Source organism: Dasypus novemcinctus, chromosome 3 (genome assembly GCF_030445035.2).
Source record: "Dasypus novemcinctus isolate mDasNov1 chromosome 3, mDasNov1.1.hap2, whole genome shotgun sequence".
Taxonomy (NCBI): Eukaryota; Metazoa; Chordata; class Mammalia; order Cingulata; family Dasypodidae; genus Dasypus; species Dasypus novemcinctus.
In genome coordinates, this window is record NC_080675.1 from 61,560,743 (window position 1) to 61,576,264 (window position 15,522).

The 15,522-nt window shown below is 37.7% G+C and overlaps 1 protein-coding gene across 2 annotated transcripts in view; it reads left to right on the forward strand.

The window, feature by feature from the left end:
- MAP4K5 (mitogen-activated protein kinase kinase kinase kinase 5) overlaps positions 1-15,522 on the forward strand; it is a 160,941-nt gene that overhangs the window by 62,908 nt on the left and 82,511 nt on the right. For both annotated transcript variants that reach the window (XM_058293444.2, XM_058293445.2), the window contains exons 4-6: positions 5,447-5,537; positions 6,503-6,567; positions 10,334-10,389. In XM_058293444.2, the coding sequence (XP_058149427.1) occupies positions 5,447-5,537; positions 6,503-6,567; positions 10,334-10,389 (212 nt within the window). The remainder of the gene's footprint in view (positions 1-5,446; positions 5,538-6,502; positions 6,568-10,333; positions 10,390-15,522) is intronic.

The following is a 15,522-nucleotide window of genomic DNA, read 5'->3' on the forward strand; positions in this document are numbered from 1 at the left end:
AATCCCAAGTATCCTCTTCATCTCAGGGTTATCTCTTAATATTTTATGGGGCGAATTGGAAATGTCCTTTCTAGAATACTAGTCAAATGATGGTAGAAATTAGTAGATGCAGTGCAGAAGAATCCCTTCTTAAGAATTATGGGATAATTCAGAGGTTGGGAATGTGACACTGGTAACAGCTCAGAGATCTATTATGTTTGCTGCTTCTTGATCTAAAATCCGTAAGTTTGATGTCATAAAAACCTATCCCAGCTTTTGACTGTATTCCCTAGAAATCAGCATTTCTTTCTGGATTTTATGCTTTTATTTTCCTTGTTTTTATTTTTTCTATTTTTCAGCCCATACTGTGTTGTCAATCTAATCATAGGACATACCTCAGTAAGGGGTGGAATAACAGAGCTAATTGTTCCCTTTTTGCTGCACAGGGGGGACACAGTAGTAAGTACTTTTTCAGAGGCCTGGGAATTCTCCAGACTCTAAGAAACTCCCATTCTAGTCACCAGTATCATATTTCTTTACCTGGTATAGTTTTAAAATCAGTTTAGATTACTATCCAGCAACTCCACAGATAACTCACTGACCTTAGCTGAGGACTTCATAATGAAGCTTTCTGCCTTGGGTCAGTCATTCTGGAAATTAGCATTGACAGTTCTTGCTGCAATTTGTCCAGTGCTTTTTGAAACAGCTGTATAACTCTTCCATACTTTGGCTCATTCTTCAAGCCCTTTAAATTGCTTCTAGGTAAGTAGCTATTCACCTAATTAAAGGTATTGGTTTAATTAATTACCTCAGTATTTTTTTTAAACATTAATATTTTTCCTTCTCCCCCTCCCCTGCCCCTCCGTTTTTGCTCTCTGTCCATTCACTCTGTGGTCTTCTGTATCTGTTTCTCCTTTTTTGTCTTCTTGTCTTTCTCCTCTAGGATTCACTGGGATTCAATCCTGGGGACCTCTGATGAGAGAGGTTCCCTGTCAATTGTGCCACCTCAGTTCTCTGCTGTGCTTCACCTTGACTCTCCCCTTCATCTCTCTTTTGTTGCATCATCATCTTGCTGCGTGACTCACTTGCAAGGGCACTGGCTCGCCACACAGGCACTTGGTTCACCACATGGGCACTCATATGGGCACTCGGCTCACCATATGGGCACTTGGCTCGCCAGGCAGGCATGCTTTCTCTTTTTCTTTTACACTAGGGGGCCCCAGGGGTCCTCCCATATGGTAGGTGGAGGCCTTATCACTTGAGCCACCTTCCCAATTACTTCAGTATTAATTTTCATGATCTACTGCCATATTATTGTAAGGCAGTATGTGATGACTATTACTGTCTTTCATCCTGCTACAACCAAGTTTTTAATGCCTAGTGCCCCTCTCTTTGTTTTTTAAATCTGAGCATCTGTTGCTTTCTATCATTTCCTAAGTACTACATTTTTTAGTATCCAAAATTGCAAGAAACTTTTAAGAGAATTTTGAACCCAAGTGTAACCCAAGGGCTAAAAAAATGTACAGCAAATACCAGCCCCCAAAGTGATCCTGTTGTAGAATTTGAGAGAGGTTCAATTATTTGCATATAGAGAGACCAGGACTCAGGAATGATTTTGAGAAGGAAAAATGGTGGTGTATTGACGGCCAGCGGGACTCGGGAGCTTTCTGTTTCAATCCCGAGCCCTGAACAAGATTTTTGAGTCCCTTTTATACAGAGAGGAAAGGCCAAATGGTCCTTTTGATTCAGTTCTCAATAGGCTTGAATTAGCATATATATCTTCCACATCTTAGGTAAGCTTGTAGCATGGACTTCAGGCATTCTAGATAAGCTTTTAGCATATTTTGTTTGCATTTCCCCTGAATACTTAAAGTTTATAGACCTTGCATTGTTAAACTGTTTCCTGGGACTAGAGTCCTTGCCATGGTCACCAAGGGCAGGACTGCAGTGTTTTATCATTGCACACCCACAAGTCACAGATAGTTTAGGTTATCTCTTAAGAGACAAAGAGCCTCCCACTCATAGCCCATATCAATCCCAGATATTAGGGTTGTATCTTTATTGAGTAGCATTTTTTTTTTTGTGGTAGATTGCCTACTCCAGTAAAATATTACAATTTAGGTTGCAGTGGAGCAGTGTGCAGGAAGTGGTTTAGGCATAAGGGGCAGAAGTAGAATTTGTCTAGAAGAAAATTTGGCCTTCAGGGCCTTGCAGTGCTTGCTGCTGCTGCTACCACTTCTGTCGGCTGAACATTATCCTTGAAGCATTCTGGTGGAGGCTGCATCCATGGCTCACTCTGGTGGTCACTGAACATGCTAAACTTGAACCCTAGCACAGTGATTTTTCAAAAATAAGAAAAACAAACCCTCAGTATCAATCATACCATACTGTGTAGAACCCAGAGTGCTGTAACTAATATCTGCCCTTTTCAGATCATCTTTACAGCTACCTCCCAGGGTCCAGACCAGATTTAGGATCACTAAATCATGACTGGTAACCAGTGTATGCCATCTCACAGGCACAGAGCTACCATCTCTCCTTGCTCCCCTTGATTCCGCCTTCTGGCTGAATGGGGTCACTCATTTTTCCTTGGACACGCAAGCTCAGTACACATGTGCACATGCATACAAACAGCATCTTGATAAAATGATGGGTGGGCTAGAATCTAGTCAGTTTTTTGGGAATTAGCATGTGTAAAGAATAAGTTTTAATGCTATAGTGGAAAAGGCTCAGGTGGGAGGAGTGAGTGAGATAAAAGAAACAGTGTTCTGCTTCCTGTGAATGGAAAAACAAAGCAGTGCTTTTCCTTTACACCTGGGTGGGCAGGCTTTATAGTGTAACCTTCAGAGGATACTGGCTGTGTTCTGCCTAAATTGTTAAAGGAGGTCTGTCATCTATTGATGACAAAAATATCTTTATTGGCAGACCATTAAAAAATAAAATTTTAATTTTAAAAAGTTGCCATTGTTAACTTATGTTTAAGGTATATGTAACCATTTATGCTATACTTGTCTTCACAGTTTACAAATAAAAGTCGAATTCTTTTTAAAGCTTTAACCAGACTTATATTCAATTAGAAGATTGTATCCTTATTTCATTTACCTAACCCTCTAAGAGTAACACTAAATCCTGTAACTGTATTAGCAGTTAGCACTAGCATGAAGTGACTGCATATATGTATACACCATATCAGTAATGGTATTTATGGCAAGGCAAAAGTATCTCAAACCTTATTTTGGTTCTGAATTGAAAGTTGGAAATATAAAGAGGAAAGTATCTCTTACCTGAGTGAGGATTTGTTTTTTATCTCAAGCCTAATTTCTGAATTTTTTTTTCTCGACCCATGTATTTTTCTAAGATGACTTTCAATTAGAGCCAGAGACTTATCTGGACACCACTGATTTTAAACTGAACTTGCTTTACAAAAGGCTCTTGTAAAGCCATGTCAAATGAAAAATATCTTTTAATGATATCCTAATAAAGAACACTTATATTTGTATCTTTCTAAGTCTCCATATATGCCAGCATTAGCAATACTGCTCTTGTATGTATTCTGTGTCAGTCATTGTACTAAACATACTATGCTCCTTTTTTTTTTTTAAGATTTATTTTCTTTCCTCTCCCCCCCGCCATTGTCTGCTCTCTGTGTCCATTCGCTGTGCGTTCTTCTGCACCCACTTGTATTATCAGGTGATACTGGGAAACTGCATCTCTTTCTTTGTTGTATCATCTTGCTGCATCAGCTCTCCATGTATGCAGCACCCCTCTTGGGCAGGCTGTATTTTTTTTTCACATGGGACAGGTCTCCTTGCAGGGCACACTCCTTGTGCATGGGGCTCCCCTGTGCGGGGCACCCCTGTGTGGCATGGTACTCCTTGCGTATGACAGCACTGTGCATGGGCTGGCTCACCATACAGGTCAGGAGGCCCTGGGTTTGGAACGCTGAATATGTTAGGCAGACACTCTCTCAGTTGAGCCATGTCTGCTTCCCATACTATGCACTTTACCTCTTTCTTACAACATTCTAAATTGAGGAGATTGAATAATCAGAAACCTTGGAGCATAAGAGTCTGTTCCAGGGAAGCGGATGTGGCTCAAGTGATAGGACTTCTGCGTACCATATGGGAGGACCTGGGTTTGATTCCTGGGGCCTCCTGGTAAAAAAAAGAGAGAGAGAGGAGGCATGCCTGTGTGGTGAGCTAAGTGCCCACATGGGTGCCCGCACAGCAAACTAAGTGCCTGCATGGTGAGCTGAGTGCCCACATGGTGAGCTGAGTGCCTGCGCCATGAGCCAGTGCCTGCACAAGTGAGTCACGCAGCAAGATGATGATGCAACAAAAGACAAAGGGGAGAATCAAGGTGAAGTGCAGCAGAAACCAGAAACTGAGGTGGCACAGGTGACAGGGAACTTTTTTCTACATCAGAGGTCCCCAGGATTGAATCCTGGTGAATCCTAGAGGAGAAAGACGGGAAGAGAAGACAAAAAGAGAAACAGATACAGAAGATCACACAGTGAATGGACACAGACAGCAAAAACAGCCGAGTGTGGGGAGCAGATGGGGCTGGGGGCAAGCCTGTTACAAAAATGGTCCACAGTTTGATGTTACTAAAATGTAGTTAATGTTAAGGAAAGTGGTATATAAGGAAGCTAAATAGGTAGAATTAAGCCAGAAGCTACTTAACATATGAAACTGTGGCTCAGAGAGGTTAATAAATTGCCTAAGGTTACATAGTAAAAGGCTGAGCTATGACTGAATGCAGATGTGTCTAATCAAGAGCTCAAGCTCTTCTTTATTACACCACCTTTACATAATACACATGCAGTCACTTCATCAAGTCTGAAATAAATCTACTCTTTCCATGCAAAATGGAGTGTGATGGGGACAATACCATTTTACACAATATTACCATACTAACCATAATGCTCTTAACTGGTGTTTTCTTTTAATACAATTTTTCTAGCTAAACAGCTCAAACAAATTTGTAATAGACAAATTAGATAGTACAGATCAAAAAGAAGAAAGCAAAATTACTTCTAATTTTCATCCAGGCATAACCATTTTATCTTGAGATCTTTTTTTTTCTGTGTACACATATGTATATACATAATATACATAAAATTTATTTTTCACTTACTACATCATGAACATCTTTTCATATCAAAACATGTCTTTAACTAGATTATACTTTATATAACCATTTTTATCACCAAACTATACTGTAGTGAATATCTGTCTCCTTAAGAAAAAAAAATGTTAAGTGAAGTTATGGGTTTAATGATTTTGTAAATTTTTATGGTTTTTTGCTTTACAGGAAGACTGTACCAGTTTGCCCTTCATCGAAGTATTGAGAATGCTTAATTTGTCACCTCTATCTAATATTTATTATAGAGTTTTCTTTCCTTCTTCCTATATATAGAGAGATTTTGAGTAAACTGATGACCAGTTACTATCATTTTGTTTTTCAGGAGATGATTTTTCTTTGATTCAACAAGAAATATTTATGGTTAAAGAATGTAAACATTGCAACATTGTTGCCTACTTTGGGAGCTATCTCAGGTAAAAAAATGAAAAGTAAAAATTGCTCTCTCCGTGTTTTACGTTCTCTTTGTTACTACCCTTCTACTATTTTCATGTAAGTGTTGTTATATACATAAATTTTTTTTAATTTATTTTTTATTTATTCTCTCCCCTCCCCAAAGTGTCTGCTCTCTGTGTCCATTCATTGTGTGTTCTTCTGTGACCGCTTCTATCCTTATCAGCGGCACCAGGAATCTGTGTCTCTTTTTGTTGCGTCATCTTGTTGTGTCAGCTCTCCGTGTGTGCAGCGCCATTCCTGGGTAGGCTGCGCTTTCTTTTGCGCTGGGCAGCTCTCCTTACGGGGTGCATTCCTTGCGCGTGGAGCTCCCCTATGCGGGGGGCACCCCTGCCTGGCACGTGACTCCTTGCGTGCATCAGCACTGTGCATGAACCAGCTCCACACAGGTCAAGGAGGCCCAGGGTTTGAATCCCAGACCTCCCATGTGGTAGGCGGACGCCCTATCCATTGAACCAAGTCTGCTTCCCTAAATTTTTAAATTATATTGTCCTATTCTCCAAAGTTCTAAAAATTTATAGGATTTGCTTGTCTCACCAGTTGTCACTATGTTTTTGTGTTAAAAATGTATAGAGATATTTTAAATTTGGACTATTTAGCTCTTTTTATATTATATTTTATATTAATGACACCTCCATTGTCAGTTGTACCTTTCTGAAAACTTTAATGAAATATTACAAATGAATACTAGCAAGTATTTTAACCTAGAAAATTTTGTTCATATTCTAAACCATTTGCGATGGGAACAAAACCAAAATTAATGTATTTTTGTATAGCTTGAAGAGAGAGTTTTTCTATAGCCAGGGCAATTTCCATCACACTCTACAATTCATCCTAAACCTTGGTATACTGAAGAATGAGAGCCTTCAGAGTATTTCAGTGATTGAGAATTGCTAACTAATATAATTTTCTTTCTCTTTCCTCTAAGTCGGGAGAAACTGTGGATTTGTATGGAATATTGTGGTGGTGGATCGCTTCAAGATATTTACCATGGTACTGTAAATTTGACTTTATACTTCAGTACTTTGACTTTGATGATTATTGTTTGACATTTCCAGTTAACCAGGGAATAGTAACAGGAACTCTGTATATTTATTGTTTTATATTCTTATGTTTTGCTCCCCAAGTACTGCTTAACAGAAATTTAAATTTTATTTTATTTGGTGATTCAATTAAATTTGCCTGATCCCTGAGCTAAGAAAACCAGGAGTATATATATGTAGAGTCCCAATTTTACTTTTTAGATACAGTCTTACATAGGTTCTAGATTGGTGTTGTACATACAAATAAAATTGCCTTAAACTTCCTTGTAAATAAGAATTGAAATGAATAACCCAAATAAAGGGAATTATATATGACTGTCTTAATAATAACGTAACCTGCTAACCAGGAAAGCAGTTTAGTTGTTACTAAATTTTTATTAAAAATTTATAGAAATCATTTTAAATTTGGATTATTTTATTTAGCATTGTTAATTTGTGCAGTTTTCTGAGTTGAATTTATTGTTTCCTTTATTTTTAGAATTTATGAGACTAAGCATGGAAAAACAATTTTTTTCCCCTTTTTCTTATTTAACTTGGAAAACAAGGGATCATAAAACTCCCATGACAAATTTTCATTATTTATTTTGTTATTAAGAATTGCGAGAAAATATCTTTAAGCATTTCTGTGCTGAAATATTTATGTTGGAGCCTTACCAAATTTCATTCATGCAGTTTACAAATGAAGCCACAGTAGGTGTTTAAACAGAAGTGCTATTCCAGTTTAGATAGTGTTTTGTAAGCTGTGGAGATCAAATTTTTAAATGTCAGTCAATGACACAGTGACTAAATAAACTACACTCCACCCATGATATGGAATATTATGGCGTTCTTAAAAACGATGAAGTAGCTACATACATTTTGACCTGGATATTTATCCCCAAGGATTGTTTTTATATGGAAAAAGTGAATCATGAAAGAAAATGCATAGCATAATTGATCACACTTCAGTTTTTTAAAAACTACTTTTATAAGTATACATATTAATATAACTGTATAGAAAAATGAAAGGACATATACCAAACTGGTAAGTCATTATCTCTAGGGGAGAAGTGGGTTTAGGAGTAAAATTTTGGATTATTAGAATAAAAATGTATTGATGTATTATTTAATTATAAATTAATAAATATCTATTTTTGCCACAACAGATATGCATAACAAAAAAGTTCTGATTGATTCCTAAGCTCCAACCACTGCTTCTTTTTATTAAAAATATTATTTACCTCCACATAAATACTGCAAAAATACATAAAATATTACAATTTAGACTAAGGGTTCTTAACAAGGGAGTGAGCTTGAATTGAAATTCAAAAAAATATTCTTGTGGGGATGTGTTGTTGTGGGTGTGAATATTTATTAAACAATACATAGTATAGTGTGGACTCCAGCATCAAAACTCCAACATCAGTGGTTTTTACCTGACTGGCAAAGAAGTCTGAGGAACAAAAAAATGTTAAGAACCCCTGATTTAGACTGTATCTTAAGAGTTTTTAAACAAAAACTAATCCTCCTTCAAAAAAATAGTTTGATTTCCTATTCCTTAGTGTTTTCTTTTCATATATCTTATGCCATACTAGAATTTCCCAGTAAAAGATTTTACCCGAAATAGGCATCTTTATTTAACTTAGAATGGTTTTTCAAAATTGAGGATTTTTACCCTAGCTTAAAGGAAAACTCTGTTCTTTTATTTTATCCTGTTTTTATTTTAAGGAATTATTGGTAGAAAACAACTTTATGCCACTGGATTTAAAATCTTCATGATTTCATGAAGAACTATGATGTTTTATTTGAAGGGTTTTTCATTCAATAATTATAATTTCTTTCTACTCATACTTTTATACAATAAGAACTACTAAGAACATGGGTAAAAACTATGTTACTTGCATTTTTTTTTTTTATTTAAGGAATTGTTTTGAGACACAAATTTTATTTCATGAGATTTCTACTTCCTACTTTTAAAACTATTTATTGAATTCAATTGATTCTAAGAAGTATCCATCCCTGTAAATAGAATGCCAGATTGCATAGTAATAAAGTCGCTTCCCTTCTTCTTTTTTTTAATTTTTTAATTTTTAAAGATTCATTTTTATTTATTTCTCTCCCCTTTCCCCTCCCCACCCCAGTTGTCTGTTCTGTGTGTCCATTTGCTGTGTGTTCTTCTGTGTCCGCTTCCATTCTTGTCAGTGGCACCGGGAATCTGTGTCTCTTTTCGTTGTGTCATCTTGCTGGTCAACTCTCTGTGTGTGCAGCGCCACTCCTGGGCAGGCTGAAATTTCTTTCACTCTGGGCGGCTCTCCTTATGGGGTGCACTCCTTGCACATGGGGCTCCCCTACACAGGGGACACCCCTGCGTGGCACGGCACTCCTTGTGCACATCAGCACTGCGCGTGGGCCAGCTGTGCGCGTGGGCCAGCTCCACATGGGTCAAGGAGGCTGTGATTTTGAACTGTGGACCTATGTGGTAGGTGGGCACTCTTAACCATTGAGCCAAGTCTGCTTCCCCACTTCCCTTCTTTTACTACTACTCTATCAAGTTATAAGCATCAAAAATTTATGTTTCTCAGTAGGTTGAGAGTGTATGCAGTAAAATGCTTATCTAAGTAAAAATTACATGAACTGAAGTACTTAATTTGGTTTCACTGTCCACAAACACCACCCAGGATTTCATATAGTCTCTCATGGTATTGGAAGACATTTCAGGTCTCTGGTACATGAGCATTTTACGTTTAATAATAGAAGGGAGAAGTGACCTGGCAACTTTAAAAATTTTTAGATAAGGTAATGGATTAAGCCTCCCTGTATTGCTAGGCATGCTATAAAGAACTATACTAAAGAAATATTATCTTGTCCTTTAAAATAAATAGTATGATGCCTTTAGGATATTTCAGCAATGAATGTATTTTTTATTCTGTTTTGCTGTAGAAGTATAATTAATTATATGTTTATCTGATTTGTTGGCTTTTTCTTTGATAAATTGTTTAGGATTGAGATCAGGTCTACTTCTTTCTATAGAACTTCCTGTGCTGCCTAGCGTTGTTACGTACATAATAGATGCTTAATGTTTTCACTGTCCAAAGTTGTTATGGGTTAAATCTTAATTTTTAAAGTACATTTTTTTCAAAGTCTCAATATTACTTTTTGTATGTTTGTTTCTTGATTATTAAAATAGTATATGATCATAGCCGGAAGTAAAGCTATTCAAGGATATACATAGAAGACATTTTATAATAATTTTTTTAAAGATTTATTGTTTTAAATTTATTTATCCATCCCCCCCTCCCCCATTTTCTGCTTTCTTTCTGTGTCCATTCGCTGTGTGTTCTTCTTTGTCTGCTTGTATTCTTGTCAGTGGCCTGGGGAATCTGTCTTTTTTGTTGCATAATCTTGCTGCATCAGCTCTCCGTGTATGCGACGCCGCTCCTGGGCAGGCTGCACTTTTTTCGCATTGGGCGGCTCTTCTTACGGGGCACACTCCTGGCGTGTGGGGCTCCCCTACACAGGGGACACCCTGCGTGGTACTGCAGTCCTTACGCGCATCAGCACTGCATGTGGGCCAGCTCATCACACGGGTCAGGAGGCCCTGGGTTTGAACCCTGGACCTCCCATGTGGTAGGCGGACACTCTACCCATTGAGCCAAATCCACTTCCATAATAATTTTTAGTTTTAATGTTATGTCCAAATGTATAACAATGTGATCCCTTTTTTTTTGTCTTTCTAGTTACTGGACCTTTGTCAGAACTGCAAATAGCCTATGTATGCAGAGAAACTTTACAGGTACTAACATTTGCTTATGAAGATAGAAAATAATTCTAGATTAACAATTGAAAACTATAAAATGGTGGTCTGCAAAAAGTAAAAGAGTAAACCAAATGATTTCTCTCTTAGTCTCATTATAATTCTGTAAGCCTAGTTATTTCTTTTGTGAATTAATAGACAAGAATTCATTTAAGCTGATCCTGGTAAATACAGTGGTTATTTGTGGTGTTTTACTTTGTAATGCTTGGCCCTCAATTGCTACAAAGCTAAGGAAAATTATAGGTGTGAGGTAGTTTTTTCTCAATTTTAACAAATTGTCTAAGATTTTCTCTTCGAATTTTATGAACTCCAATCTTCTGTTCAAGTTTTACGGCAATAAAAGGACTCTCTCTGCAGAAAACATGAGTTCTTTTACCATTTCTCCTGAAATGAGGAGGAATTAGCACAGTGACAGCCCAGAGTGTGATATGGAGATTCTTCTATGTGAGATTAGTAATTGTCATTGATAGCAGAATCCCTTTATATAATTTTTTTAAGCGTTTATTTGACAGAGATTTCTTTACTTCATTATAGGAGGGCCTGGTATAGGTTTTTGTTTTTGTTTTTTTATTTATTCAGCAGTTTTATTGGGATACATTTACATACCATACAATCTATCTAAAGTATATAATCTGTGACTTTTAGTATAATCACAATGTTGTGCATTCGTCACCACTGTATTAGTCAGCCATAGGGGTGCTGATGCACAATACCAGAAATTGATTGGTTTTTATAAAGGGTATTTATTTGGGGTAGGAGCTTACAGATACCAGGCCATAAAGCATAAGTTACTTCCCTCACCAAAGTCTATTTGGAGCAAGATGGCTGCCGACGTCTGCGAGAGTTCAGGCTTCCCTCCTGGGTTCCTAAGTTCCTGGGGCTTGCTTTGCTTTCCTCTGCCTGCTGACTTCTCAGGGCTCCAGCTTAAGGTTTCAGCGTCAAACTCCAACATCAGAAACCCTCAACTCTGTTCTTTGCCATGCCTTTTATATGTGAGCCTTAACCCCCCAAGGGGTGGGGACTCAACGCCCTAATCATAACTCAGTCATGCCCAGGTATATATCAGATTATAAACATAATCCAATATTTCTTTTGGAATTCATCAATAATATCAAACTGCTGCAACCACAAAAAAATTTTAGAACTATTTCTGAACTCCCAAAAAGAAAAACTCCACACTCCTTAGCGTGCCTTCCCCAGCTCTACATGACCACTAATCAAAGTCCCCAACAGTAACTGTACCATTCTACATTCTTACCAACAATGAAAGAGTGTTCCTATCTCTCCACATCCTCTCTAACTCTTGTAGTTCTCGGTCTTTTTAATGGTGTCCATTCTGATAGATGTGAAATATCTTGTGGTAATTTTGATTTGCAATTCCCTAATCATTAGTGATGTTGAACATTTTTTCATGTGTTGTTTTTTTTTTTTCCATTTGTATTTCTTCTTTGAACAAATGTCTATTCAAGTCTTTTGTACATTTTTAAATTGGGTCATTTTTCATTTTATTGTTGAGTTTTAGCATCTCTTGATATATTGTAGATATTAAACCCTTATTGGGCACGTGTTTTCCAAATACTTTGTCCTATTGAATTGGCTGCCATTTCACCTTTTTGACAAAGTCCTGTGAGGTGCAAAAGTGTTTAATTTATCTATGTCTTCTTTTGTTGCTTCTTTTGTTGTGTGATTTTGGTGTAAGGTCCAAGAAATCACCACCTACCACAGGTCTTTAAGATGTTTCCCCACATTTTCTTCTAGTTTTCTATGATCCTGGCTTTTTATATTTAGGTCTTTGATATACTTTGTGTTGATTCTTGTATTGGACTCTTGTATTTTTATATTTAGGTCTTTGATATACTTTGTGTTGATTCTTGTATTGGAGTGAGATAGGGGTCCTTTTTCATTTCTTTGGTTATAGATATCCTGTTCTCCCAGCACCATTTGTTGAAGAGACAGTTTTTTCCCATTAACATGGAGTTGGTAGGTTCGTCAAAAATCAGTTGGCCATAGAGGTTAGGGTTTATTTCTAGACTCTAACTTCTGTTCCACTGAAAGATGTGTCTATCTTTTTGCATGTCCCATGCTATTTTGACCACTGTAGCTTTGTAATATGTATTCCGTAAGTTTTGATAAGTTGTGTTCTTGTTTTCATTTATCTCAATATATTTACTGATTACACCTGCAGTTTCTTCTTTGACCCACTGATTATTTATGAGTGTGTTGTTTAGCCTCCATTCACACATTTGCAAATTTACCTCTTTCCTGTCTATTATTGACTTCCAGTTTCATTCTATTTTGATCTGAGAAGGTTCTTTGTATAATTCCAGTCTTGATATATTTATTGAGAGCTGCATTGTGACCTAACATGTGCTCTATCCTGGAGAAAGATCCATGAACACTTGAATATATAACCCTCAGAGTTTGGGTGCAACATTTTGTATATGTCACTTAGGTCTGACTCATTTATCATATTGTTCAAGGTCTCTGTTTCCTTGTTGATCTTCTATCTAGTTGCAGAAATGTCTGTTTTTCCCTTCACTGTTGCAGAGTTTGCCTCATGTGTTTTTGGGCACCCTGGTTAGGTGCATCGATATTTATGAGTTATATCTTCCTGGTGGATTGTTCCTTTTATTAATATATAATTGCCTTCTGTATCTTTTAAAACTTTTTCGCATTTCAAGTCTGTTTTGTCTGATATTAGTATAGCTACCTTTGCTCTCTTTTTTTGGTTATTGTTTGTATGGAGTATCGTTTTCCAACCTTTCACTTTCAGCCCGGTAAACGGTGCATCTCTTATAAGTAGCATATGGATGGCTCATGTTTTTTTTATCCTTTCTGTCAGCCTTTGTCTTTTGAGTTTAATCCATTCACATTCAGTATTACTGTAAGTGCATTTTTTTACTTCTACCATTTTATTCTTTGGCGTTCATATGTCATATCTTATTTTTGTCTCTTTTTTCTCTTTTGGTTATCCTTTCTACTGTTCTTTTTTATATACTGTCCTCCAGGCCTCTCTCCTGTCTTTTTCTTTCAAGCTCTAAAGGTTTCCTTTAATATTTCCTTCAAAGGTGGATTATTTTTAAAGACTCTCTTAGTTTCTCTTTGTGAGTATTTTACACTCACCCTCATATTTGAAGGACAGTTTTGCTGGATAAAGAATTCTTGACTGGCAGTTTTTCTCTTTCAGTATCCTCATTGTATCATACTAATGTCTTCTTGCATCCATGGTTTCTGATGAGAAATCACAACTAAGTCTTACTGGCCATCCCTTGTATGTGATGATTTGCTTCTCCCTTGCTGCTTACAGAGTTTTCTCTTTATCTTTGATGTTTGACATTCTGAGTAGTATGTGTCTTGGAGTAGTTGTCTTTGGATTTATTCTGTTTAGGATACACTACGCTTCTTGGACATGTAACTTCATTTCTTTTGTGAGAGTTGGGAAATTTTCAGCTATTATTTTCTTAGATATTCTTTTCTGCCCCTTTTCCCTTCTCTTTCTGGAACTCCTAACACATTTATGGTGTGGCATTTTGTGTTGTAATTCAGTTCCCTAAGCCCCTGTTCAATTTTTTCCATTCTTTTCTCTCTCTGTTATTTTCTGTCTTCAGTTTCAGCTCTTTTGTCTTTGGTATCACTTATTCTTTCTTCTGTCATTTTGAGCATCCTTTTGTATGCCTCTAATGTGGTTTTGTTTTTTTTTTAAAGACTTATTTATGGGAAGCGGACTTGGCCCAGTGGATAGGGTGTCTGCCTACCACGTGGGAGGTACACGGTTCAAACCCCAGGCCTCCTTGACCCGTGTGGAGCTGGCCCATGTGCAGTGCTGATGCGTGCAAGGAGTGCCCTGCCATGCAGGGTGTCCCCTGCATAGGGGAGCCCCACGCACAAGGAGTGCACCCTGTAAGGAGAGCAGCCCAGCACGAAAGAAAGTTCATCCTGCCCAAGAATGGCGCCGCACACACAGAGAGTGACACAACAAGATGATACAACAAAAAGAAACAGATTCCCAGTGCAGCTGAAAGGATAGAAGCGGTCACAGAAGCACACACAACGAATGGACACAGAGAGCAGACTTTGGCGGGGAGGGGGATAAATGAAAAATAAATCTTTAAAAAAAAAAAGATTTATTTCTCTCCCCTTCTCCCCCTTCCCCCGTTGTCTGCTCTCTGTGTCTGTTCACTGTGTGTGTTCGTCTGTGTCCACTTGGATACTTGTCAACGGCACCAGAAATCTGTGTCTCTTTTTGTTGCATCATCTTGCTGCATCAACTGCTGCCACTTCTGGGCAGGCTGTACTTTTTTTGTGTGGGAGGGCTCTCCTTTATGGGGTGCCACACATGGATCAGCTCACCACATGGATCAGGAGGCTCTGGATTTGAACTCTGGGCCTCCCATGTGGTAGGTGAACGTTCTATCAGTTGAGCCAAATCTGCTTCCCTCTAATGTGTTTTTGATCTCTCCTGTCATGTCTTTCATTCCTATGGACTCTATTTTTTGTGTGTTCAGGTTTTCACATTCTTCTTTGTACTCACTTAAGATCTTCTTGATATTGTGTATCTCTTTAGCCACATTGTCTTTCAGCTCATTAATTTGATATTGGAAATTTGTGTGCATCTCATTAATTGGTTGTCGCAACTCCTGTATCTCTTCTGGGGCTTTGAGATATTCCTTTTCTTGGACCATGTCTTTCATTTTCTTAGTATGGCTCATAATTTTTTCCAGATGTCTAGTCATCTGATTAGATGGAGTTTACTCAGATGCTCAAATTCTTTTTCGTAGGGATGTAGTGGCAGGAGTTTCTGTGTTACTGCTGTTCTTTGATTCTCATTACATCCTGAGTCCTTAGGATTGTCCCTATTAGTTGCTAAAAACTGGACTCTGGACCCAGTAATGGGTTGCAGACCGTCTTCCTAGGGCCTTGGGGAGGGAGGATATAAAAGCTAGAAAAAAACTTTCTTATTTACTTTTAATTTCTTCACATACACTTCTTTGGTCAGCCAGCAGATGGCGCTCTTTGGCAGCCCTCTCTGTTCAGTATGTTTGCTGCAAAACGGACTGGATCTTTGTGACAGAGGCTTCTACCTGGAGGCTAAGAGCCTTGTAATGCAAAATT